Genomic DNA, 25,656 nt, shown 5'->3' on the forward strand with positions numbered 1-25,656 from the left:
GTGTACATGCAAAAATGTACCCCATGCATCTGCAAACACATACACTTATACGGAGGCACATATGCATGCGTGTATGTACATACACAAATGGACCCACATGTTCACAAACATGCACATGGGTACCCACACATACAAGCACATGCAAAAGCATACACAACATATCTTCAGGTACACATACACAATGTATGTATACATGTACCCATGTATGTATATGCACAGACATGCATGCACATGTGTCCATGTGTAGATGCACAGACACATGTGTGCACGTATGTGTATGCATGTACATATACAATTGTACCACACATCTGCAAACACACACAGGCACACATGCATGACTGCATCCCTCTTACTCTGTCCAGGGCAGCACATGAGGTGCCCCTCCCAGGTGGTCCAAGAGGTGAAGGATGAGAGGAGCAGGCTGTGGGTCAGGAGCGGAGGAGACAGTAAGAATGGCCCAGAGGGAGAGAGCAGGGGTGGAGGGTCTGACAGGCCCTACCAACCCCACTGCCAGCATGGGGTAGGGGGAGAAGGAGAGGCACTGAAGACGGGGGCATCAATCCAGAGCAGTGGTCCACAGACTGGAATGTTTACATGCAAATATCCTGAAGGACTCCAGAGAGTGTTTGTCTGCATGGGCTCTGTCTCCATGTTGATCAGTCAAAACGGAGACATTTCAAAATGATTCCTAATTCATAAAAAGGTGAACCCATGGCATATTGACACAAATAACACATCTTTATGGAAAGTACTACATTTTCTAAATGAAATCGATTTGTGAGCAGAGTGGCATTAGCCCGTTTTTGCCCAGTCTCTTCCATGTCCTGCTTGAGTTCTGAGCACCGATCTGTTGCACTAAGTCGCATGCATTGCCATGGATGAAGAAAACCCTTCCTCACACAGACATGCACGCAGACCAGGGAGGAGTGCTGGAGGGTCTCGGTAGCCTTTCCGCGCTGAGCTGTGGATACTCTTTTGTCCCCAACATGAGCGACTCAAGCACCATGGAACAAAACGTGCCCCTTCCTGTGCCATCCTTAATCGGTGTTGGAGTAGACCTTAAGAGTTTCCTGGGCTGACTCTCAGATCCCCAAGCCTGTCATCCTAGTCTTTCTTAGTCCAGGAGATCGGTCAATTCTCATGCTGATAGTTACAACGTGGAATTTGAAATCCCTATGGCCGCGTTCAGAACCTGGTCTACCCTGCTCCGTGACTGCACTGAAAATGAGGAACACGGATCTTCCCACATGAGACGAGATCAAAACTCACATTCGGAAATAGCCCCTCCACCCATCACTCCAGAACAGCCTTCCAGCACCAGCGTCCAGGAGGTCACTGTGGCTCGCTTTCCGAAATCTTAACATTTAGGTGGAAACTCGGAGTTGTCACCGGTGTGGCGCTGTAGGATGAGCACTGGACTGATGACCACATGGTCGGTGGGGTGAACCACCTGCTGCTCCATGGAAACCTTGTACAGTGTAGCTGTGAGCTGGAAACAACTCGATGGCACTTGACAACCTAAAGTTGACAAGTGTTTTCCTTAAGGAGACAAGCTGTGTTCATATTCAAGAAAACGCCTGACAAACTCCCAAGAATGAAGAGCCAAAACTGTCCAGTGGGCCCTCGTGTAGAATAACTGGTTCCCGTCGGGGAGGGAAGGAGGGTGTTCAAGATGAGAAGAGCGCCCCCTGGTGTTTGCAGATGAGCTCTGCGCGTCCACTGCGCGTTCACAGTATCCATGAGAAGTGTCTTCTGCTGCGCCCAGCGCACCGGGTTTCCCTGACGCACCTGCATGGGGGCGACCCGGTGCCGCTGCCCCACGTGGTATGACTCTGCGATCCTGCTCGCCAGCTGCTCTGAATTGTCAACGCTCAAGGGAACATGGTGACGATGGAGAACGATGTCGCAGACCCACCGAAAGGGCCAGACCGAGGGGAGGGCAGGTGTGTAGGGCTGGCTGAGCCTAGCACCTGTTTGCTTCCCGGCACGTACTGTGTGCCCCCCGGATTCCGGGGTTCTACACAAATGCCACCCAGGGGAACAACACCTGAGGCCGTGCCCAGACGGTGCCACGTGAGAGCAGCTTCCCCGAGTGCGGGTCACTAGCCTGGCAGACACTCTAGCATGCCCTCCAAGGTCCACCCCAGCCGCCAGCAACTCACTCGACCATGGACAGCGCCATGCTCCGCATGGTCCCCTTGTCCGAGGCAGGGGCGCCCAGGGACGGGACCCTGAGCAGGCTGTAGACACCGGCGCTGCGCTCCAGGAAGTCGTGAGAGAGAGCGATGGGGAAATTGTGGACACACTGGTTGGAGTCGAAGGTGGAGATGCTGCACGCGTCTGCATTCCCCATCGTGTCACCCAGCCCTGGCAGAGACTCCAGGAGGTTGTCCCTGCCCTTCAAGGACATCAGCTGCGAGGACACTCTACTCTGGTCCGCCGACTCCTGGGACAGCGGAAGATGGTAATGAGGGTCGGACCCATAGTTGGTGCCCAGCATGGACGGGATCGGACCATAGTAGGTCTGGTACAGGACAAGGTCCTCCGGGGGCAGCACAGAGATGCCCGGCAGAACGGGGACTCTTCCAGTCACTTCCTTGGGAAGATGGGGTAAAAAAAAAAATATTATCAATATACGTTTATAAAGAGAAGGCTATTAAGCACTTGGCCGCTAATATATATATATATATATATATATATGTTATAATAAAGGAGCTCTGGTAGCGTAGTGGTTACGAATCAGGCTGCAAACCTTAAGGTCAACAGTTCGAAACTACCAGCTGCTCCGTGGGAGAAAGATGAGGCTTTCTGCTTCTGTAAAGATTTACAGCCATGGAAACCCTGTACAGGGTCGCTATGAGTCGGAACCGACTCGACGGCACTTAACAACAACAACATGTTATAATATAGGTTATTACATATCTATAGTTGTGGCATCAGGATTGGAGGAAGACTCATTAACAACCTGCGATATGCAGATGATACAACCTTGCTTGCTGAAATGAAGAGGACTTAAAATATTTACTGATGAAGATCAAAGAGCACACACAGCCTTTGGTATGAATTACATTTCAATTTCAAGAAAACAAAAATCCTCACCACTGGACCAATAAAAAACATTCTTATCAATGAAGAAGAGATTGAAGTTGTCAAGGACTTCATTCTTCTTGGATCAGCTATCAACACTCATGGAAGCAGCAGTCAAGAAATCAAACGACATATTGTATTAGGCAAATCGTCTTCACAAGAGCTTTTCACAGTGTTGAAGAGCAAAGATGTCAGCTTGAGGACTAAGGTGCGCCTGACCCAAGCCATGATATTTTCAATAACCTCATATGGATGTGAAGGCTGGTCAGTGAATAAGGAAGAATGTAGAAGAATTGATGCCTTTGAATTTGGGTGTTGGAGGAGAATACTGAAAGTGCCATGGACTGCCAAAAGAACCAATAGATCTGTTTTGGAAGAAGTGCAGCCAGAGTGCTCCTTGGAAGCCAAGATGGCTAAGCTTCGTCTCGCATACTTTGCACATATTGTTGGGAGGGAACATTCGCTGGAGAAGGATGTCATGCTGGGTAAGATGGAGGGTAAGAGAATAAGAGGAAGACCCCCAACGAGATGGACTGGCCAGGTGGCAGCATCAATGGACTCAAGTGTGGCAACAGTAGTGAGGTTGGCCCAGGATTGGACATTGTTTCATTCTGCTGTGCATGGGGTCACTATGAGTCGGTTCTGACTCGATGGCACCTAACAACAACAATAGTTGTGGTGGTGTGCTGTGGGGTCAATTCTGATTTATAGTGATCCTGCACAGGGTTTCCAAGGCTGTAAATGTTTTTGGGAGCAGAAAGCCTCATCTTTCTCCCGAGGAACCACTGGTAGTTTCGAACTGCTGACTGTGAGGTCAGCAGCCTGACTTGTAACCACTACACTACCAGAGCTCCATAGATGATAGATAGATAGATAGATAGATAGATAGATAGATAGATAGATAGATAGAGATAGAGAGAGATTTCTACCACTCATCTGTCAGTTTTTCATACTGTGGTGGCTTGTGAGTTGCTGTGATTCTGGAAGCTATGCCATGGGTATTTTAAATACCAGCAGGGTCACCCATGATGGACAGGTTTCAGATGAGCTTCCAAGAGAAGACAGACGAGGAAGAAGGAGAGACAGACTTCTTCTGAATATTTAGTCACTGAAAAACTTATAAATAGCAGTGGAACACTGTCCCATAGCACCAGAATATTGAACATTGAACATTGTCACATAGAGCGCCAGAAGATGAGCTCCTCAGGTTGGAAGTCACTCAAAGTACGACAGGAGAAGAGCTGCCTGTGCTTCATGCACACCTTCATTTACTGATGGGCCACAACTCAAAATGAAGAGGAACAGCTGAAAACATCCATTAAAAGTCAGAACATGGAATATACAAAGTATGAATCTAGGAAAACCGGAGACGGTTAAAAATGAAATGGAACATATAAACATCAGTATTAGTGAGCTGAAATGGACTGGTATTGGCCATTTTGAATCTGATAACCACATAGTTTACTATGCCAAGAATGACAAGTTCAAGAGGAGTGGTGTTGCATTCATCATCAAAAAGAACTTGTCAGGATCTGTCTTGAAGTATAATCTGTCTGTGATAGGATAATATCCATATGTCTACAAAGAAGACCAGATAATACCACTATTATTCAAATCTACACACCAACCATTAAAGCCAGTGATGATGCAATTGAAGAATTCTACCAAATTCTTCCACCTAAAATTGATCAAACATACAATCAAGATGTATTGATAATTACTGGCAATTGGAATGCAAAGAGGAAGGATCAATAGTTGGAAAATATGGCCTTGGTGATAGAAATGATGCTGGAGATCACATGACAGAATTTCTGCAAGCCCAAACAATGACTTCTTCATTGCAAATAGCTTTTTAAAACAACATAAAAGATGACTATACACATGGATCTCACCAGATGGCAAACACAGAAATCAAATTGACTACATCTGTGGAACGAGACGGTGGAAAGCTCTACATCATCAGCCAAAACAAGGCCAGGGGCAGATTGTGGAACAGATCATGAATTGCTCATAAGCAAACTCGGGCTGAAGTTGAAAAAAAGTTAAAACAAGTCCACAAGAGCCAAAATATGACCTTGAACATATCCCACATAAATTCAAAGATCATCTCAAGAAGAGATTTGATGCATTAAACACTAAAGACTGAAGACCAAAAGAGTTGTGGGATGACATCAAGAACATCATACAGGAAGAAAGCAAAAGGTCATTAGGAAAACAAGAAAGAATGAATGGACCAAAGCAGATGTCAAAAGAGACTCTGAAACTTGCTCTCCAGCGTAGAGATGCTAAAGCAAATGGAAGAAGTGAGGAGGTATAAGAGCTGAACAGGAAGTTTCAAAGGTCATCTCGAGAAGACAAAGTCAAATATTATAACAAAATGTGCAAAGACCTGGAGTTAGAAAACCAAAAGGAAAGAACACACTCAGCATCTCTCAAGCTGAGAGGATTAAAACAAAAATTGAAACCTCAGCTTGTGGTCTTGAAGGATTCTATGGAAAAAACATTGACGGATGAAGAAAACATCAAAGATGGAAGGAATACACAGAGTCACTGTACCAAAAAGAAATGGTCAATGTAAAACCATTTCAAGAGGTAGTATATGATCAAGAGCCAGTGATACTGAAGGAGGAATTCCAAGGTGCATTGAAGGCATTGATTGGCAAAGAACAAGGCACGGGGAATTGATGGAATACAGATTGAAATCTTTCAACGAGCTGATGTAACACTGGAGACACTCACTCATCTCTGCCAAGAAATTTGGAAGACAGCTACCTGGCCAACTGAATGGAAAAGATCCAGATTTGTGCCCATTCCCAAGAGCGGTGACCCAACGGAATGTGAAAATCATCGGACAATATCATTAATATTGTATACAAGTCAATTTTTGCTAAAGATAATTTAAAAACAGCTGCAGTCGTACATTGATGGAGAACTTCCAGAGGTTCAAGACAAATTCAGAAGAAGACGTGGAACAAGAGATATTGCTGACATCAGATGGATCTTGGCTGAAAGCAGAGAATATCATTGACTATGCAAACTCTTTCGATTGTGTGGGTCATGACAAGCTATGGCCAATAATGTGGAGAATGAATATTCTGGAACACTTAATTATGCTCATGAGGAAGCTATACATAGACCAAGAGGCAGGTTTTTTAACAGAACAAGAGAACGCTGAATGGTTTAAAATCAGGAAAGGTGGTCACCAGGGTTGTATTCTTTCAACATACTTATTCAATCTGTTTGCTGAGCACATAATTCGAGAAGCTGGAGTCTATGAGGAGAAAGGGGCATCAGGCTTGCATCTCAGTGCACAGAAAACAAAACTCCTAAGTAGTGAACCAATAAACAACATCCAGATAAATGGAGAAAAGACTGCAGTTTTCGAAGACTTCATTTTGCTAGGATCCACCATCAACAACCATGGAAGCAGCAGTCAAGAGATCAGATGACGTATTGCATTGGGCAAGGCTGCTGCACAAACGCTTTAAAGTGCTGAAGAGCAAAGGTGTCAGCTTGAGGACTAAGGTGTACCTGACCCCAGCCATGGTATTTTCAATAACCTCATATGCATGTGAAAGCTGGACAGTGAATAAGGAAGACTATAGAAGAGTTGGTGCATTTGAGTTACGGTGTTGGAGAGGAATATTAAAGGTACCATGGAACTGCTTAAAGAACAAACCAATCTGTATTGGAAGAAGTACAGCCAAATGCTCCTTAGAAGTCAGGTTGGCCAGACTTCATACTTTAGATATATTCCCAGGAGATACCAGTCCCTGGAGGACATCATGCTTGGTAAAGTGGTTAGTCAGCACAAAAAAAGGAAGACACACCACCCCCAACAACATCGATTGGTACAGTGGGAGCATCAATGGGCTCAAGCATAGCATCAATTGTGAGGTTGGTGCAGGACTGGGCAGTGTTTCATTCCGTTGTGCAGAGGGTCGCTATGAGGTGGTACCAACTCAGTGGCAACTAATAATAAAACGTAGTCCTGGTGTGGCACTGTAGGATAAGCACTGGACCCCAAGGTCGGTTTGAACTTCAAGGTTGGTGGTTGAAACTCACCAGCCACTCCTTGGAAGACCTGTACAGGGTTGCTATGAGTTAGAAATGACTCAATGGCACTTAACAACATAAATATATATATAAAGAGAGAGAGAGAGAGAGTCCTGATGTGGTGCTGTGGGTTAATGCGCCAGACTGCAAAGCCGTTTGAACCGCAAGTTTGGTGGTCCAAGCTCACCAGCTGCTCCTTGGAAACTCTATACAGGGTCGCTATGGGTCGGAACTGACTCGATGGCACTTCACAACAACAATATATACACGCACAGAGATAAACTAAGTGCTCAGTTTCTAACCTATACACATACACAAAGACAGCTAAGTGTTTTACTGCTAACCTATATACACACAGACAGGTAAATGCTCAGCCGCTAACGTATACACACACAGACAGGTAACCACTTGGCTGCTAACCTATAAATACAAACACACAGAGAGACAGGTAAATGTTCAACTGCTAACCAGAAGGCTCCCACACAGTGGATAATCGTGGTGCAACATGGGAAGTGTAGTCAAGGATGGAATGCAGTAATTTCTCAAAAGGAATATCTGCAACCAAAAGAGGGCTGTCACCGGACCCCATGGAGGAGTCGGGTGGGGTGTAAACATGCAACCTAGAAACAGCCTGCCCCCCCACATAGGTTAAATGTGTGGTTACCATAGGGCCCAGCAACCCCACTCTTGAGCATGCACCCAAGAAGACTGGAAGCAGATGTTGAAACACTTAGGTTTACCAGGAACGGGTGTTCAAGCACACACCCATGCACATGCTCACAAAGCAAGTGTTCATACATGTGTACACACGTGGTCACAGAAACAGGTGTCTACACAAGCCCTTGTGCATGCATGTGTTCACATCGCCCTGCCGAGGAGGAATCTCATGGTCAAATCTGCCATGTGGACTTGGTTATGGCTTAAACTGTCTCCCCAGAAAAACTATGTTGAAGCTCTAATCCCTGTGCTGTGAAGGTGAGCCTGTTTGGGAATAAGAGCTTTCTTCTGTGATGGTAAGCAGGATGTACCTGAGTGGGGTGAGTCCTAAATCTAATCCCTTCTGAGTGATGTCTCAGAGACTAGCACAGTAGTCAGAGACACTAGCAAAGGCACGCACCATCTTCAGCAGCCCCGTGGCACCGGGGCCACAGAGAGCCCAGCCCTGCCTCCGCCCTGATTTCAGACACCTAAGATCCCTGGTCTCTAAGATCACCCACTTATGGAGCCTTCCCTCTGTGGCAGCGCACCCCCTGGAAGATCTCGGGACCGGTGGCACTGTGGTGCCTCTGACCTGTGGCTCTGGCAGCGTCCTCTCGGCAATGTTGGGCTTGAAGGCCCCAGTGGGGTAGTACAGCAAGAAGCACATACTGAGGGGCGTGAGGCCCTCGTCCGAGCACTTGTTCACGTCCGCCCCGCTGTCCAGTAGTAGGTTGATGATCTGCATTTGACAGTGGACCTGGGGGACACATAGCAGACGCAACTGAGATCAGAGGAGGGGCGACACCCATCCCTAGGGAGACCCTGGGGTGCAGACCCTACTGAGCGAGTGGGAGGGTTCCTTGAGGGAAGGGGGGAGACCCCGGGAGGCTGGCCCACTCTGAGTGTAGGGGGGCAGTAGACCCATCCTGAACAAGATTGGGGAGGCAGAATAAACGGGAATATGAACCTCTGGTGGGTGAGTGGACCCTGGGGTGGGAGGTGGCGGGCACTCCGCACTCCGTCTGTGGTGTGTTGTTGTTGTTGTTAGGCGCTCTCACATCCCTTCCAACTCATAGCAACCCTGAGCACAACACAACGAGACACCCACTGCCTGGTCCTGTGCCATCCTCACAACTGCTGTTACACTTGAGTCCATTGCTGCTGCTACTGTGCCAGTCCGTTGCCTTAGGGGTCTTCCTCTTATTCGCTGACCCTCTGCTTTACCAAGCATTGTGTCCTTCTCCAGGACCTTGTCCGTCCTGATAATATGTCCAAAGTATGAGAGATGAAGTTTGGCCATCCTGGCCTCTAAGGAGCACTCTGCACTTCTTCCAACACAGATCTGTTGGTTCTTTTGACAGCCCATGGCACTTTCAGTATTCTCCTCCAACACCATAACTCAGATTCATTGACTCTTCTACAGTCTTCTTTATTCACTGTTGGACTTTCACAAGTATATGAGGTTACTGAAACTACCATGGCTTGGGTCAGGCGCACCTTAGTTCTCAAATTGACATGTTTGCTCTTCAACACTTTCAAGAAATCTTGTGCAGCAGGTGTGCCTAATGCAATACGTCATTTGATTTCTTGACTGCTGCTTCCAAAAGTGTTGACTGTGGATCCAAGCAAAATGAAGTCTATGACAACTTCAATCTTTCCTCCATTTATCAGGATGCTATTTATTGGACTAGTTGTGAGGATTTGTGTTTTCTTTACACTGAAGTGCAATCCATACATAAGTCTGTGGTCTTTGATTTTCATCAGTAAGTATTTTAAGTCCTCTTGACTTCCAGCAAGTAAGGTTGCATCATCTGCATATTGCAGGTTGTTAATGAGTCTTCCTCCAATCCTGATGCCATGTTCTTCTTCATTTAATCCAGCTTCTCAGATTATTTGCTCAGCAGACAGACTGAATAAGTGTGGTAAAAGAACACCTGGCACACACGTATCCTGATTTTAAACCATTCCGTGTCCTCTTGTTCTGTTTGAACAACTATCTCTTGGTCCATGCACAGGTTCCTCAAGAGCATAATTAAGTGTTCTGGAATACTCATTATTCCCAATGGTATCCATAGTTTGTCCTGATCCACACAGTTGAAAGCCTTTGCATAGTCAGTAAAGCACAGGTAAGCATCTTTCTGATAGTCTCTGCTTTCACTGAAGGTCTATCTGATGCCAGCAATGATAGCCCTCCTTCCACATCCTCTTCTGAATTTGGCTTGAATTTCTAGCAGCTGTCTGTCAATGCTGTGCTGCAAACGTTTTTGAATGATCTTTAGAAAACTTCTACTTGTGTGTGATATTAATGATACTGTTCAATGATTTTCGCCTGTCTTTGCAATGGGCATGTGGTGTAGTGAAGGATCTAATGTCTCTTCTACCCATTGTCTGTAACTCCCACCAAACAATGTTTCTGCCCTGCTGAGTCGGGGTCTGAGAAGGTGGGAGAAGATGCTAACAGGATGACAGGATGCAGCTGTGGAGGTCAGCAGAGTTCATTGTCATTGTAAAAACTTGAACCTCCTACGTGGTTATAAAATGAACCATATCAGAAGCAGGAGGGGGGATCTCACTGCCATCATACCTCTTTGACCCAGGGACACAAAGCTGTTACAACAGAGGCGTAGTCAGCAGAACCAAGACACAGAGCACAAGACAAAGCAGTGGACTTCCCAACCCACAGATGGACGGTGGGCAGGAAGCTTGCTCACAGAATGGGGTGCCTCTGGGCACTTAATTGAGAAAGCTAGCTATGTGACCCACGGAGCTAGGGTCAAGTGTCTTCAGGCTGAGGTATACGGTGGATTGATGTGTCCTGTGGGCACTTAGCAGCAGCAATTGGCTCTAACAACTGTCCCCTAACACATTTCTAACTCTGAATTGTAACCTTTTAACTTCCCTAATAAACCCCATAACTGAGCATGGTGCCTGCTGTCTGGCCCCTTCAATGGATTCTTGAACTTGGCTGAGTAGAGAAGGCTATGGGAGGAATGGTTTGGCACTTCTTATTTTGCAGGACACAAATATAAGTCTCTTCCAGTCGGTTGGCCAGGTAGCTGTCTCCCACATTTGTTGGCTTAGATGAGTGAGCGCTGGCAGCCGTATGTCCTCCCACTGTATTTCCAACTATAGCCTTCCAATCACCATTACCAGTGCATCTTGACTGCACATTTGATCAATTTCAGGATGAAGAAGTTGGTAAAATTCTTCAAATTTCATGATCACTGACTTTAGTGGTTGGTGTGTAAATTAGAATAATAAAGATATTAACTGGTCTTCCATTCCTGGTGTGTAGATATTGTCCAATCACAGACAGCATTGTACTTCAAGACAGATTTTGAAATGTCCTTTAAGTACGAATACTGCCTCATTGACTTTACTCTTCAGTTTGTCATTCTTGGCATCTTGTCCAATTCAAAATGGCCCAAACCATTCCATTTCAATTCACTAATGCCTAGGATATAGATTTTCACGTGTTGATGAACCTTCCTAGGTTCTTACATTGTGCATTCCACGTTCTGATTACTAATGGATGGTTGCAGCTGTTTCTTCTCATTTTGAGTTATGCCCCATCCACAAATGAAGGTCCAGAAATCTTTGCTCCAGACCAAGTCATTACAATAAGCTCTATTTTGAGGAGGTGCTCTCCTTTAGCTGGATTTGGAGTGTCTTCCAATCTGAGGGGCTTGTCTTCTGGCATGACATCACACAATGCTCGGCTGCTATTCATAGGTTTTCAGTGGCTAACTGTTCAGAAGTGGTCTAGTTCTCCTTCCTAGCCTTTCTTTGTCTAGGAGCTCCACTCACACCTGTGGCTATTATTGTTAAATATCATCGAATCTGTTCTGAAATGTAGACGCTCTCTAGAGGGTTCCTGAGCAGAGGCTGCCGAGTTTGAACCACCAACCTCACAGTCAGCAGTCCAGTGCCTAACGTACAGCACCATACCAGGACTCCAGGGTGACCCTGCTGGTAGTTAAAGTACAGAGGACATAGCTTCCGGTATCACAGCAACGCACAAGTCACAACAATACGACAAACTCACAGACGAGGGATGGTGTAGAGCTTTGTGGGCGTTGGAAGCCTCATTTTTCTCCTGTGCTAATCTGGAGCTCTGCTAGCGTAGTGGTTACGAATCGGGCTGCGGACCTTAAGGTCAGCAGTTGGAAACTACCAGCTGCTCTGCGGAAGAAAGATGAGGCGTTCTACTCCTGTAAAGATTTACAGCCTCGGAAACCCTGTTCAGGGCCGCTATGAGTCAGAACCGACTCCACGGCACATAACAACAACAACAACAATCTGTTATTGGTTGGGTTGCACCCCAAAGAAGGGCTGAAATTCTAAGGCCAGCACTGTGATCACATCCTTGTTTGGAATTAAGATCTTCGTAGATGTCTTCAGTTAAATCAACATGAAGTAAATCTTTGGAGCACGGTGGGCCCCAATCCCAAATGAGTGAGAGATGTCTCACACAGGAGGAGGGAACACAGGAGGAGGGACAGACAGGGGAAGGACACCGCCACCACGTGAGGACGTGTCTACACAGAGAGCCTGGTGAGGGACTCGCTCTCTGCTCTCTGCCGCCACCAGCTGGCGGTGACTTGTTACTGCAGTCCTGGTTCACTTGGACACTGAGCGGTCACGCTCCACCCTTCTTTTCCATTGGACCCTGCACGTCACATGGGCGGGTGGGCCTCATGCTGGGGGCCCATGGAGCAGGCGCGGACTCAGGGCACCTGCTCCCTTATACTGGTGCAGAGCTGGAGAGCGCGCATCCGCTGCACCTCATGGGTCAGTGCTAAAGGCAGAAGGTTAGGGCTTACAGCAGCCGCAGCCAGAACAGTGTAGCCTTTGGCGTCAGCCACGTCGGGAGAGGCCAGGTTGTCCCGCAGGATTCCATCGATCCAGTGATGGTCACCATTCTCGGCTTTCAGGATCATCTCCCTAGCCAGCCGCTCCTTGGGCCCATGGTGAGCGAAGCTGCTGCGGTCACCCTGCATGATGGCGGCCATGTTCCAGCTGGTGTAAGCCTTCTTGTTCCTGTAATGCAGTGGGCTTCAATGGTGTCAGACCAGCCCTGGACACCTCCCTCCCTCTCCCCTGCTCAGCCCCTGTGCCCTCTGTCTCTCAGGCTATATCCCTCAACCACCAACCCTGGTAAGTGTAGACTCATTGAAGTGAGGACCTGCTAACCATAGAGGTCCTCGGGTTAAGCATCCATGTGTCCTGGGAAAGACTCCAGAAAGGGCCTCTCACAGCAAAGTCCTTGGAAGACAGGCGACAGGGGTCTTGTGTGGGGCACAGAGCTGGGCACCCAACACCTAGAGCACCCATCTGCTAATCTCTTGCTTTCCTACTCGAACAAACCAGACCCCTGGTGTGTTCACCGCACACCCCTGACATTTTCTGTGCATATAGCTTGTGGGAACAGTCAAGGACCCCAGGGTTTATGGTGGCTTTTGTACCCCACAGTCCTCATGATTAGGGGATTTAAGGATAGATGGATGGATGATGGATGAATGAACAGGTGGATAGATAGATGGGCAGATGAATGGACAGGTGGTGGATGGATGGATGAGTGGCTGGATGATGGATAGTGGATTGGTACGTGGATAGATGGGTGGACGAGGAATGATAAATGGATAAATGGGTGAGTGACTAGATGGATGGATGATGGATGGATGGATGAATGGATGGATGGATGGATGGATGGATTGGGTGGATGAATGGGTGGGTGTGATGGATGGATGGTTTGAGTGGATGCATGGGTGGATGGATGCATGGGTGGATGGATGATTGGAGGGATGGGTTAGGTAGATAGATGGATAATGGATAGAGGGTGAGTGTGAATGATAGATGGATGGATTTGGTGGAAGAATGACTGGAGGCATAGGTTGGGTAGATGATGGATAGAGGGTGGGTATGTATGATAGATGGATGGATAGAAAAGTAGACACTTGTGCTCATAAAATACACGTTCTAAATATTCCAAGGCTATCTGGGGACCAAATATTTAAAGGTATTAAAATACTTATGTTTTAATTGAAAAATTAAAGCTTTCTCCTTAAGTAGATGTTAACTTCCCTGGGGTTGTACACTAGCAGAAGTAGCTCCGCTCTTCACGGCTGACCTTGGAGAAGTCAGAGGGCCAGCTAGTCCCCAGGTCCCCCCCTGCCCTTGACTTTCTGACCAGATCCCAGGTTAACAAAGCATGGTGACAGTCCCTCCCTTCAGTGTCCACCAGACATTGCATTGTGGACATCACCCTGCGGGGGTGGGGAGGGGCACTAGCTCCTGTCTACAGAAGAGGAAACCACACAGGGCTCAGAGTGGGATCTGGCGTGGGCTCCATCCACTCCAGAGCTTCTGCTAAACCGCGTCTGCGTGGTATCGCCTTCACTCAGCAACCTTCTGGACACTCCTTCCTCCTGAGAGTGGAGGGGTCTCCTGGGGTCCCTGCTCCTGTCCTTCACAGAGGAGACACTGCCTGGCTCAGTTCCCCACAGCATCTGGGCTCACAGGAATTCCTCCTGCTTTACTATTAGACTGTGCTCCCCGGTCCCCTGGTGACCACACGCACAGTGGAACACAACCCTGCCTGGTCCCACACCAACCCCAAGATCATTACAGATTGCACTGTTGTGAGCCATTGAGTTTTCATTGGCTGATTTTCAGAAGTGGTCTCCAGGTCTTTCTTCCTACTCTATCTTAGTCTGGAAGTTCTGAATCCTGTTTAGCCTCACACCCACTGATAGTCAGATAGTGGCTATGTCTGAGGTCCACTGGAAGTGAATTCTAGAGGGTCTCCACGTGGACAGTAAGGATTCTACCCTGGGCTGCCCCTGGCACGTCTCACAGGGTGACATTTACACAGTCCGGGACTTGGACGCTAAGTGGCAGCTGGCACTAGGCAAATTCAGGAGCACCGTCCTTGGGTGCACACCTGACCAATAGGGCTAGGGAGGACGGGCCAGGAGGAGTGGGCAGCTGCTTACCTGAACTTGTACGTCTGCTTCTGGACTCTGACCATCAAGGGTGTCTCGTTTGTAATGAACCAGGGTTCTTCGTCCTCCATGAAGGGTGGGAGGTCATCCATGGAGACCCAGGCGTCCAAGTCCTTGCGGAAGGAGGAGGTCATGGGCAGGTGGCTGTTGTCAGTGGAGTAGACATGCATGTCTGGGGGCAGCGTGATGTCATCATTCAGTAGGAACCGCTTGTACTCGTAGAAGAAAGGGTCCCGGTCCTGGTCCACATCCCACTCCATCTTCTCCTCATCTGACAGACTGAGTCTGGTCGGGACGTGTGTGAGGAAGTGGGCCAGCTCGGGGTAGCTGAGCAGAGAGAAGCTGCCAGGCATCACCGAGCACAGCTTGACAAGGTGTTCCTGCACCCACAGCCCCACGTCTTGGCTGCCGTCAGGGTGGGTCTCCACACCCGGCCCGAAGCGCTTGTCAGCCTTGTACAGTCCCTATAAGTTCAGGTCCAGCAGGACGAAGGAAAGAGAGTCCAGTGAGTCCGCAGAGTGGGCACCTGGACTGGAGTAGTTATCACCAGCTCTGTGCTTAACACCTACAAACCCGAGAGAATCTCACAGCTCCATCACCGGTGAAAACAGGAAATCGTTCTCAACAGCTCTGTGCTTAACACCTACAAACCTGAGCGAACCTCATGGCTCCATCAGCAGGGAAAACTGTTACGTATAAAGGGTTACCAGAGGGACTGGGGCTGTGGGGAGTTGGACACTGAGTTTGTTATATTAATAAGAAGGTGGGATGGTTTGGAAAAGTCCAGCACAAAGGTCGCACAACGTGAAGTATATAATCAATACCACTGAAATGAAAATGTAGAAATTGTTGGTTCGGTGAATATTTTGGTGTGCATATTTCTCACCACCATAAAAACACAAAACTGTGCTCTAGCCTTTCAGTGCACCCTTCATCTGTCAGTTTGTCCTTCTGCGGTGGCTTTGTGTTGCTGACATGTTGGAAGCCATGCCACCAGTATTTTAAACACCAACAGGGTCACCGGTGGTGAACAGGTTCCTGCTGAATTTTCAGACTAAGACCAACTAGGAAGGAGAGGCAGACAGACTACTTCTGAGTGTGCAGCGGCCGAGACTCTTAGCAATAGTAGCTGACTATTGTCAGCTAGAGTGATGGAAAATGAGCCCCTCAGATTGGAAGGCACTCAAAATACAACGGGAAAGAGCTGCCTCCTCAAAGTAGAACTGACCGTGATGCCGCGGACAGAGCAAGCTTTCGGGACATTTATTTGCTGATGGGGCACAACGCACACTGAAAAGAAACAGCTGCAAACACCTGTTAATTGGAACATGGACTGTATAAAATGTGAAGCTAGGAAAATTGGAAGCTGTCAAACATGAAGTGGAACAAATAAAGAACACTAGCCTAGGTATTAGCGAGCTGAAATGGAATGCTATGGGCTGTCTTGAATCAGACAATCAAATAGTTTTACAATACCAGGAACTACAGAGTCAACAGGAATTATGTTACATCAATCATCAAAAACATCGACCTTGAAGTACAATGCTGTTTGTGCTAGGATAATATCCATACACCTACAAGGAAGACAGAGCCCAGGTGTGGCACTGTCAGATAAGCACGGACTACTGATGGTTCAAACCCATTAGCTGCTATCAGAAACACTCTACAAGGTCCCTATGAGTCTAGACTTACCAACAAGCACTTAACAATAACAAGGAAGACCAGTTAATACCACTATTATTCACATTTATGCACCATCCACTAAAGCCAGTGATAATGAAACTGAAGAATTCTACCAACTTCTTCAGTCTAAAATGAGTCAAAGATGCAATCAAGATGCATCGATAATTGCTGGTGATTGGAATGTGAAGGTTGGAAAATAGATATTAGTGATAGAAATGATTCTGGAGAATTTTACAAGTCCAATGTGTGTTCATTGCAGATCTGTGTTTTTAACAACTTAATAGCTGGCTGTACACATGGGCCTCACCAGATGGAATACATACAAACTAAATTGACCACATGTGTGGAAAGAGATGGTGGGAAAACTCAGCATCAGGCCAAAGAAGTTCAGACTGTGGACCAGACCATCAGTTGCTCATATGCAAGTTCAGGCTGAAGCGGAACATACTTAAAACAAGTCCACAAAAGTCAAACATGACCTCAAATGTATCCTACCTGATTTAGAGATGCATTAGACTGAAGACAAAAAGTTGTGGGATACCATTAAGAACAACATACGGGAAGAAAGCAGTAAGTCACTTCAAAGACAGGAAAGAAAGAAAAGACCAAATGGATGTCAGGAGAGACTCTGAAATTTACTCTCCAGTATAGAAAAGTTAAAGCAACTGGAAGAAATAAGGAAGTAATAGAGCTAAACATGCAATTTCAAAGGGCAGCTTGAGTAGACAAAGGCAAGTATTATAATGAAATGTGCAAAGACCTGGAATTAGAAAACCAAAACTAAGAAACATGCTCAGCATTTCTCAAGTTGGAAGAACTGAATAAAAAATTCAAGCCTTAAGTGGTCGGGTCCCCTCAGTGCAAACCCCCTTCCAAGACTAAGACTCAATGGGAATACACGCTCTGATTGGTGACCACGCTCAACATTGATAAGGGGAAGTGAGGGGAAAACAGTAATGAAGTGGTGAGCTAAGCCCTACAATGTTCAATAGACTTCTGTGAACCCAGGTGAAGACCTGGTTGGCCAGCAGTGTGGCAAGACCTGGGGACTCTTGGGCCCAGAGTCAGTGACATAGCCACAGAGGACTAGAGCGGAGAGCGAAGTGTCCAGCTGATAAGAAGAGAGGGCATATGCACAAGAACACCCACACTTGCAGATAATACCCACTTGACCTGACTTCAATGACTGGATGATCAGAGCTCAGCTAGAAGAAGAAAGAAGAGGAAAAAAAGAGTAATCTGATAATCTGATACAATTTTATGAACTTGACTACACCTATGGATGCAGTAGCTCAAAAGAGGGAACAAGTCCTTACAGCAAGAATCATTCCCCTCCATACACAGAGTAGACAGAGATGGGCAACTTGGACGTTGGCTACCCAAAATGGCGGGGGTGGGGCCACAAAGACAAGAAGTGACTGGTTTACAAGCTTTCAAGAGGGAACCTAGATCCAGAGGGCCTGGAGGAAGGTAGAATCTCCAGTGACTAGTATCCAATCTGTCTAGGTGGGGCTGATGAAATGAAAGGCAGATGGGTCTCTTGTGATACATTGGTGAATAATTGTTATCAGAACTGATTGTGAGGGTTGGAAATGTAAAGGTAGACATTTTATAGCAAGGAGGGGAGTGATTAACTTTCCAGTTTAGGAGTGGATGTCCCTAGGACCATTAATGGAGAAGAGCGGAGAGTGGGACCCTAACCAGAGAAGCAGTGATGCCTGAGATGGAGGCAGAGATGATGACGTGGAGAGATAGAGCAGCTGGGGACTTTAGATCCAGAGAGGGCGAGGGGCTGTGTGTTGAAGACTTGGAGGGGGGTAGTGTAAGGGGCAGAATTGCAGGGTGAACCCTTTGGTTGGTTGATGATGCATGGAGGGGATTGTAACCATGGCAATGAAACGATATATGATAGAATGAATGTAAAACTAATGTTCTCCCATGGAAACTATCACATAATTCACATTAAACATTAAAAATAAATTCAAGCCTTGGGTTGCAAAACTGAAGGATTCTATGGGCAAAATATTGAATGATACAGAAAGCATCAAAGGAAGATGGAAGGCATACAGAATCACTGTACCAAAAAGAAATGGTCAGTGTCCAACCATTTCAGGAGGCAGCATATTGTTAGGAACCATGGTCCTCCCCCCTCTGAGACTGAAACTCAAAGGGAACACATGAGCAGGCATGTAAGCTTGCTGGGCTACTGGTGAGTGGAAGAGGGGGAAAGGCAGCAATGAAGAAATGGGCTGAGTTCAACCACAGTCCATAGACTCCCGTTAACCTAGAGATGAGACAGAGAAGAGGAAGAGCTGGTTTGTCCAAAGTGTGGTGAGACGTGGGGACACTTGAGTCCATGGACAAGGACATAGCCACTGAGGGCTAGAACTGAGAGTGAAACATCCAGCTGATATGAAGTGAGGGGAGATGCACAAGAACACCCAAACTTGCAGATAGTACCCATTTGACCTAGCCTCAATGGCTTGGTAATCAGAACTCGACTAGAGGAAGATTTTTTTTTTTAATTGTTTTTTTGATAATGGAAATGAGGGTAAATTGCTACAATTTGATGAACCTGACCTATACTCATGGAGGTAGTAACTCTAAATACAAACAGAGAGGAAAGGAGTCTTCACTTCAGGTATCAAGGCTGTCCCCTCTGTACACAGGGTAGATAGGGATGGGCAACTTAGACATTGGCTACCTAAAATGAGGGGGCAATAAAGGCACTAAGTGACTGGCTTACAAGGTTTCAAGAGGGAGTTTAGTTTAAGAGTATGTGGGGAAAGATAGAGTCTCCACTAAATAGTTTTCATCTTATCTAGATGGGTGTGGTAAAAGGAGATGGGGATACGATCCTTATAATTCAATAGTGAGTAATTGTTATCATGACTAATTGCAACTGTCATAATTGTACACTAGAAGTTTTGTAACAAAAATGGGGGAGTAGTTAATCTTAGAGTCCAGAAACAGAAGACCCTAGCACCATCAAGAGAGAAGAATGCAAGCGGAATGCCAGACCTTACCCAGAGAAGCAGCAACACCAGAGATGAAGGCAGAGATGGGGACATGGAGAGATGGAGCAGCTGAGGACTCTAGACTCATGGAAAGAGAGGGACTGAGAGCTGACAGCCAGGAGGCAGACTTGTAGAATGTGCCCTTTGGTTGTTTAAATTAGTATATATGACTAAGAGTTAAAAAATAAATAAAAGCTAAAATGAATAGAAATACTGTTAACTGATGTTACATGGAGGGTATTATCGTCATTGCAATGAAACAAAGTATATGATTTGTTGAATGTAAAACTGATGATCTGCCCTGTAAACTTTCACTCAATCCACAATAAAAACTTAAAAAAAAAAAAAAATGGTACTGAAGGAAGAAGTCCAATCTGCAATGAAAGTATTGGTGAAAAACAAGGTTCCAGAAATTGACTGAATATAAATTGAAATCTTTCAAACAAAAAAACTGATGTAGCACTGGAGGCACTCACTCATCTCTGCCAGTAAATTTGGGAAACGGCTACCTGGTTCACCAATTGTGCCCATTCCAAAGAGAGGTGACCCAACAGAATGCCGAAATCATTGAAGAATATCATTAATAACATATGCAAGTAAAAGTTTGCTTAAGATAATTCAAACACGGGTGCAATAGTACATGGACAAGAAACTACCGGAAGTTCAAGCTGGATTCAGAAGAGGACACAGAGCTATCCAGGATATCACTGCTAACATCAGATGACATTGGGCTGAAAGCAGAGAACACCAGAAAGATATTTGCTTGTGCTTTATTGAATATGCAAAAGCTTTCAACTGTGTGGATCATGACAAACTTTTTTGTCAAAAAGTTCCTGGAAATAACTGAATGAAAAGATCCTGGAATTTCTCCACGAGCTCTCTGAAGCCCCCTGGTGTTTGCAGAGCCAGGACAGAATGCAGGAACAAGGCAAGCTTCGAAACAATGTTATGTAGAGTGATACAGTTTCTCTATTGTTGTGAGGTGCCTCTGAGTCAGTTCTGACTCATAGTGACCCTGTTTAGGTTCCCAAGGAGCAGCTGGTGGGTCTGACTTACTGACATTGGGGTTAGCAACCCAGTGCTTATCCTACAGCGCCATACCTGGACTCCGGTTTGTATATTAGAAAGTAAATATTTACGGTACATTTTTTCACTCTGAAAGATACATAACAATTTTCTTCCCTACTATGAGAATAGCAGGAGATGTTTCCTTTCTATTTAAACCCTTAGGCTGATATAAAAAGATTCCTACACCAGTGACTGATTCTTCATTACTTTTATAATCAGTAAAAATAAGAAAGCAATCTCCAATTAAAGAAAGTCCCCCAGAGCATTCTGTCCCTGTCACCTGAAAGAGCTTGGACTTCAGGGAGAGTGTCCCATAACCTTCTCGGCGGCTGAGGTAGAAGGTGCCGGTGAAACTGGAGCCATCAGGCCATGTGTAGGTGCCCAAGCCATGGAGGTGGTCACGGTAGAAATGTCCACGGTACATCTGCAGAGGAGGGGGCTCAGTAAGACTTCTCGCCCGAGAAGCTACTCTTGCTGGTCACCTCCAGAGCCTGACAGGCCATCCTGTGAACCAAAGCATCTGGTAGGAAAGGAATGGAGACCACTTGGGTGTCTTCACATTCCGGTGGTCAACATGATGCCGGGATTAGTTAGTGTTGTCACTCAGAATGAGTACCTAGTGGATAGCTCGCAGAGAACTCCCCTACATCCCCTAAACCAAACCTGATGCTGTGGAGTCCATTTCAACGCACAGCAACCCCGTGGGACACCGTAGAGCTCTCTGTGGTCTTACAGAAGGAGGATGCTGGCACGGTGTGGTGGGTAAGCACTCAGCTGCTAACTGAAAGGCCAGTGGTTCGAATCCGCCTTCTGCGCCGAAGGAGAAAGAGCTCTCCGCTGTCCTAGATGTCACTATGATCAGGAACTAGGTCAATGGCAACAGTTCGGGGTTTGGGATTTGAATCTTTCTGGAAGTAGACAACCACAGCTTTCTCCTGAGGGGTGAGACTGAACCCCTAACATTTCAGTTGAGCACTTAAGCACTGCACCATCAGGGCTCCTTCTCCCAAATACGCACAAAAATCAACACCAAACTCAGGGCCATCAGGTTGATTCCGCCTCCTATCTAGAGCTTAACACTCCATGGGAGCAGATAGCCTCATCTTCCTGCTGTGGAGAGGCCGGTGGGCTTCAACTGTCCACCCCTGTGGTTACCAGTCCAGTGCTTATAGCACAATGCCAGCAGAGTTCCAAATATGTCCTTACATCGCTGCCAAGCAAAACCTCTACCAAAGTCACCTCTGAACCACAGTCCTGCCCCTGGGTGCCCAGTGCAGCTGCAGGGACACCATGCAGCACAGGAAATCCTTAAATCCTGGGCCCCCTGGAGAGCGTCTCCTAAACCCAGACTATACCCCAGAAGCCTGCTCTGCTCAACAAACAGAGACACCAAGCACAGGTCCTCGGCCAGCCGGTCACCCACTGCAGGTCCATTTTGCACAAGCATGCGGTCCCCTTCTCTGTCCGTTGTTTCGTCTCGAATTCCAGGCAAACTTGCCAAAGTGAATGCACTCCATACCTCAGCAACCCACCCTTTAAAATACGGGCTGGAACAAGACTTGATCTCCAGCCACTGTCTCCCAGATCCGAGAATTTTCCCTCTGGCCATTTCTCAAGCAGGGAGGCAGTAAGCCCTGTTAGCATTCTCCTGTCTCTGGATTTAAGAACAAAGCCCCATCACGGGCCCTGACCCCCTAGCAGGTGGGTAGCGGTCACCTCGCCGGTGGGCCAGTAGAATTCACCAAACCCCAGTTTGGTGTGTTGCCCGAACTCGCCCCTGTAGCTGCATCCATCCTGCCAGTCCTGTCTGCCCTGGACAAGCTGCATGCTGGCCTCCTTCAGGTCCTTCTCCTGGAGTGGACACTGGGACTCTTCATCCGCTTCCATCTCCAGGGCCAGGTCCCTGGGGAGAGGTAGGCAGAGGAAGGACGGTGACGAGGGATGGCCAAAGCATCCAGTGCACACCCCCCACCTTCTTAGACTGCCTGTAGGCGGTGGGGGGTGGGGGCAGGGACTATTGTTATTGGCATTCTGCAGAAAGGGAAACAGAGGCATAGGTTGTTCAGGGCCACCCAGGAAATGGGAACAATAAGGGTGCAAATCCACGTTTGTTTGTCTGGCCAGGTAAGTGGCTGTGGGCCATGGAAGCCCTAAGCCCATTCCCCCTCCAGGCTTGTCCCCTTGCTCCCAGCCCCCAGGGTCACCTCTCCTAGAACGGCAGGAGCAGACATTCAGGGACACGGACTGAAAAATGTCTAAACATGGAATGGAACTGAAAGACTTTGCACCTGATCAACAGAATCGCGTTGCAACTACCCCCAATTGTCACTGAATGGGGTCCTGCTTGAGCTTCAGGTCTCCCGTGAAGCTTGGGTCTTTGTTACACCTGGAGACCCTCTCCCCCCCCCCCCCATTAATTCCAGGTTTCAGGAAAATCTCCATACCCCTGCCCAAATCTCCATACCCCCACCCACTGTACACTCCCCAGAACTGTACCCAGACCACACCACCTGAAATACCCCAGTCTGTAAGAGAACAGACGGGCTCTTGGTCTCCTTTAGTTACTGAAAACTACCCCCTCCCAGGTTTACTCTCTCCTTCGTCTCGTTCTTTCTTTTCCTTACAGGAACTTTTTAGGACAAGGGAGGGTGTGTGGAAAGCTTAAGGGGCAGTGAGTGGACCAGCAAGATGGACAGATGGACAGATGGATGCTGGGCTGGGAAGCTGCCCAGCAGGCCAGGAGAGGACATGACAATCTCTTTCCTGTTCTGAATACGAAGAGTACCGCATCACCACACCTTTGGAGGACCAATGGGGAGCTCCCCTGCCTCCTGGGGTCCTCAGCCACAGTAGACTCCCCGCCTGTCCCTGTCTCTGGCACTTCGGGGCTGTGATCCTTGGCTGTTTCCGGGCCACAGCCCACAGCTGAGCCAACACTCTCCATGTGTCTCCCCTTGAACCTGGAAGCAAAGCTGAGAGGACGGACATTCGCCCTAAGGGCAGCTGACGGCCATCAAGAGCCCGTGGTCATCGAAACTTACCCCAGGCAGGCCCCCACCCCTGAACCGCACCGGCTCCAGACCCACCAAGCCCCAAGATGCCCACCGAATTCCACCCAGGTCCATTCTCAAAAGCTCGTCCGGGGCATGGATTCTCCGGAGGAAACTTTCGCTATCGCCCTAAGAGGACCGGGTCCCTTTTATGAGAGCGCGCTATATGTTTAGGGCCACATGGCCTGGGTCACCATCAGAAGGACACATGGACAGCAGGCCCTCCTTCCCTTGCGGCTGGGGAACCAACAACAATGACTGCGGGGATAACGGCTCACCGATTCCCCCAGCCACCCGTGGGTCAGGCTCCCAAATGTCCTCCCTGACCCCACTGGCCCCCGGAGCTTGAAGATCCCAGACCCGCGGATCGGTCGGCTCACCGCGTCTCGCCGCCCTGCCTGGAAGAACTGACCGCAATACGCTCCGAGAGCTCTCACACAGCGCAGCAACTTGAGTCCGCTACCAGCCCGCGCCCAAAGCTGCTACCGGTTTCCCTGGAGACGCCCCACGTGAACTGCCGTCGACCTTAGCCAATCCCCGCCAGGGCCGCGTCCCCGGCCACGCCCCCAGACTCCCTTGCCTTGCAGCCTGTCGGCGGTACCGCCCCCTTGTGTGTGACCCCACACACCTCTCCAGGCTCCCGCCCCCGGGAGTCCTTCAGCAAGAGAGCTTGGTGCTTCCAACTCTGATTTCAGACTTCATGGTCACTATGGGTCGGAATCGACTCAACGGCACTGAGCATCAATAGGCGGGGAAATTCCGTATGAAATACTGAGATTTTTGTTTGTATTCATACCTGACTTATGGACGTAAAGAGCCCATAATCCTCAGCTTTCCACAAACTGAACAAACTTTACAATGTCGCTCATATGTTCAAAAGAATGTTTTCATAAAAATAGCCTGTCAGGAGGCACTGGAAGTAGTTAAGAAGAGAATCGTATGAAACGTTTTTGGTGAGTTGATAAACTTAGTGGTGGTGTTAGGTGCCATTGGGTTGGCTGAGTCTAACTCATAACGATCCTGTGTGCAACAAAACAAAATCCTGCCGTGTCCCACACCATATTCACAATCACAACAGCAACTGTGTCCGCTCATCTCATTAAGGTCTTCCTCTTTTCCCTGACACCCCACTGTACCTCCAGGGACTGGTCCCCCTGATAACATGTCCAAAGGACATAAAAGGAAGTCCCCTCACCCTCACTTCTAAGGAACGTTCTGGTTATACTTCTTCCAAGATAGATTTGTTCCTTCTTCTGGAACGCCAATACATTCAGTACTCTTCTTCATGACCAGAGTCCATTCTTCATGACCAGGTATCAATTCGTCTCTGGTTTTCCTTATTCATTGTCCAGTTTTTATGTGCATATGAGGCGACTGAAAACTAACAGGAGTCAAGTACGAATAAGTGAGAAAAATGACTGACAGTTTTGCTCGTCATCACTTTAAAGTCTATTGCAGTAGATGGCTCAATGCATTATGGTACTTTATGACTCTTCCTTCCCTGGGTGTTGACTGTGTTGTTGTTGTCCGGTGCCATCGAGTCAGTACCAACTCATAGCAACCCTATGCACAACAGAACTAAACATTGCCCAGTCCTGGGCCAACCTCACTACTATTGCCACACTTGAACCCATTGATGCCGCCATTTTGCCAATCCATCTCGCTGGGGATCTTCCTCTTTTCCTCTAACCCTCCACCTTACCAAACATGATATCCTTCTCCAGTGACTAGTTCCTCCTGACAATATGTCCGAAGTGTGAGAGATGGAGTTTGGCCATCCTGGCCTCCAAGGAGCACTCTGGCTGTACTTCTTCCAACACAGATCTGTTGGTTCTATGGGCAGCCCAGGGCACTTTCAATATTCTCCTCCAACACCATAACTCCAGGAGCATCAATTCTTCTTTGGTCTTTCTTATTCACTGTCCAGCTTTTGCATGTATATGAGGTTATTGAAAATACCATGGCTTGGGACAGGCACACCTTAGTGCTCAA

The 25,656-nt window shown here is 47.5% G+C and overlaps 1 protein-coding gene across 1 annotated transcript in view; it reads right to left on the reverse strand.

Annotated features, from left to right (window-relative positions):
* ANKMY1 (ankyrin repeat and MYND domain containing 1) overlaps positions 1 to 23,739 on the reverse strand; it is a 42,197-nt gene extending 18,458 nt beyond the window's left edge. Inside the window, exons 1-8 of the mRNA XM_006875221.1 lie at positions 23,720 to 23,739; positions 23,413 to 23,574; positions 22,331 to 22,517; positions 20,895 to 21,038; positions 14,838 to 15,310; positions 12,666 to 12,882; positions 8,435 to 8,599; positions 2,163 to 2,596 (exon numbers count right to left, since the gene is read on the reverse strand). Coding sequence (XP_006875283.1) covers positions 2,163 to 2,596; positions 8,435 to 8,599; positions 12,666 to 12,882; positions 14,838 to 15,310; positions 20,895 to 21,038; positions 22,331 to 22,517; positions 23,413 to 23,574; positions 23,720 to 23,739 — 1,802 coding nt within the window. The remainder of the gene's footprint in view (positions 1 to 2,162; positions 2,597 to 8,434; positions 8,600 to 12,665; positions 12,883 to 14,837; positions 15,311 to 20,894; positions 21,039 to 22,330; positions 22,518 to 23,412; positions 23,575 to 23,719) is intronic.
* Between the last annotated feature and the right edge of the window lie 1,917 nt (positions 23,740 to 25,656).

The sequence above is a fragment of the Chrysochloris asiatica genome, unplaced genomic scaffold, assembly GCF_000296735.1.
Source record: "Chrysochloris asiatica unplaced genomic scaffold, ChrAsi1.0 scaffold00314, whole genome shotgun sequence".
NCBI classification, from domain to species: Eukaryota; Metazoa; Chordata; class Mammalia; order Afrosoricida; family Chrysochloridae; genus Chrysochloris; species Chrysochloris asiatica.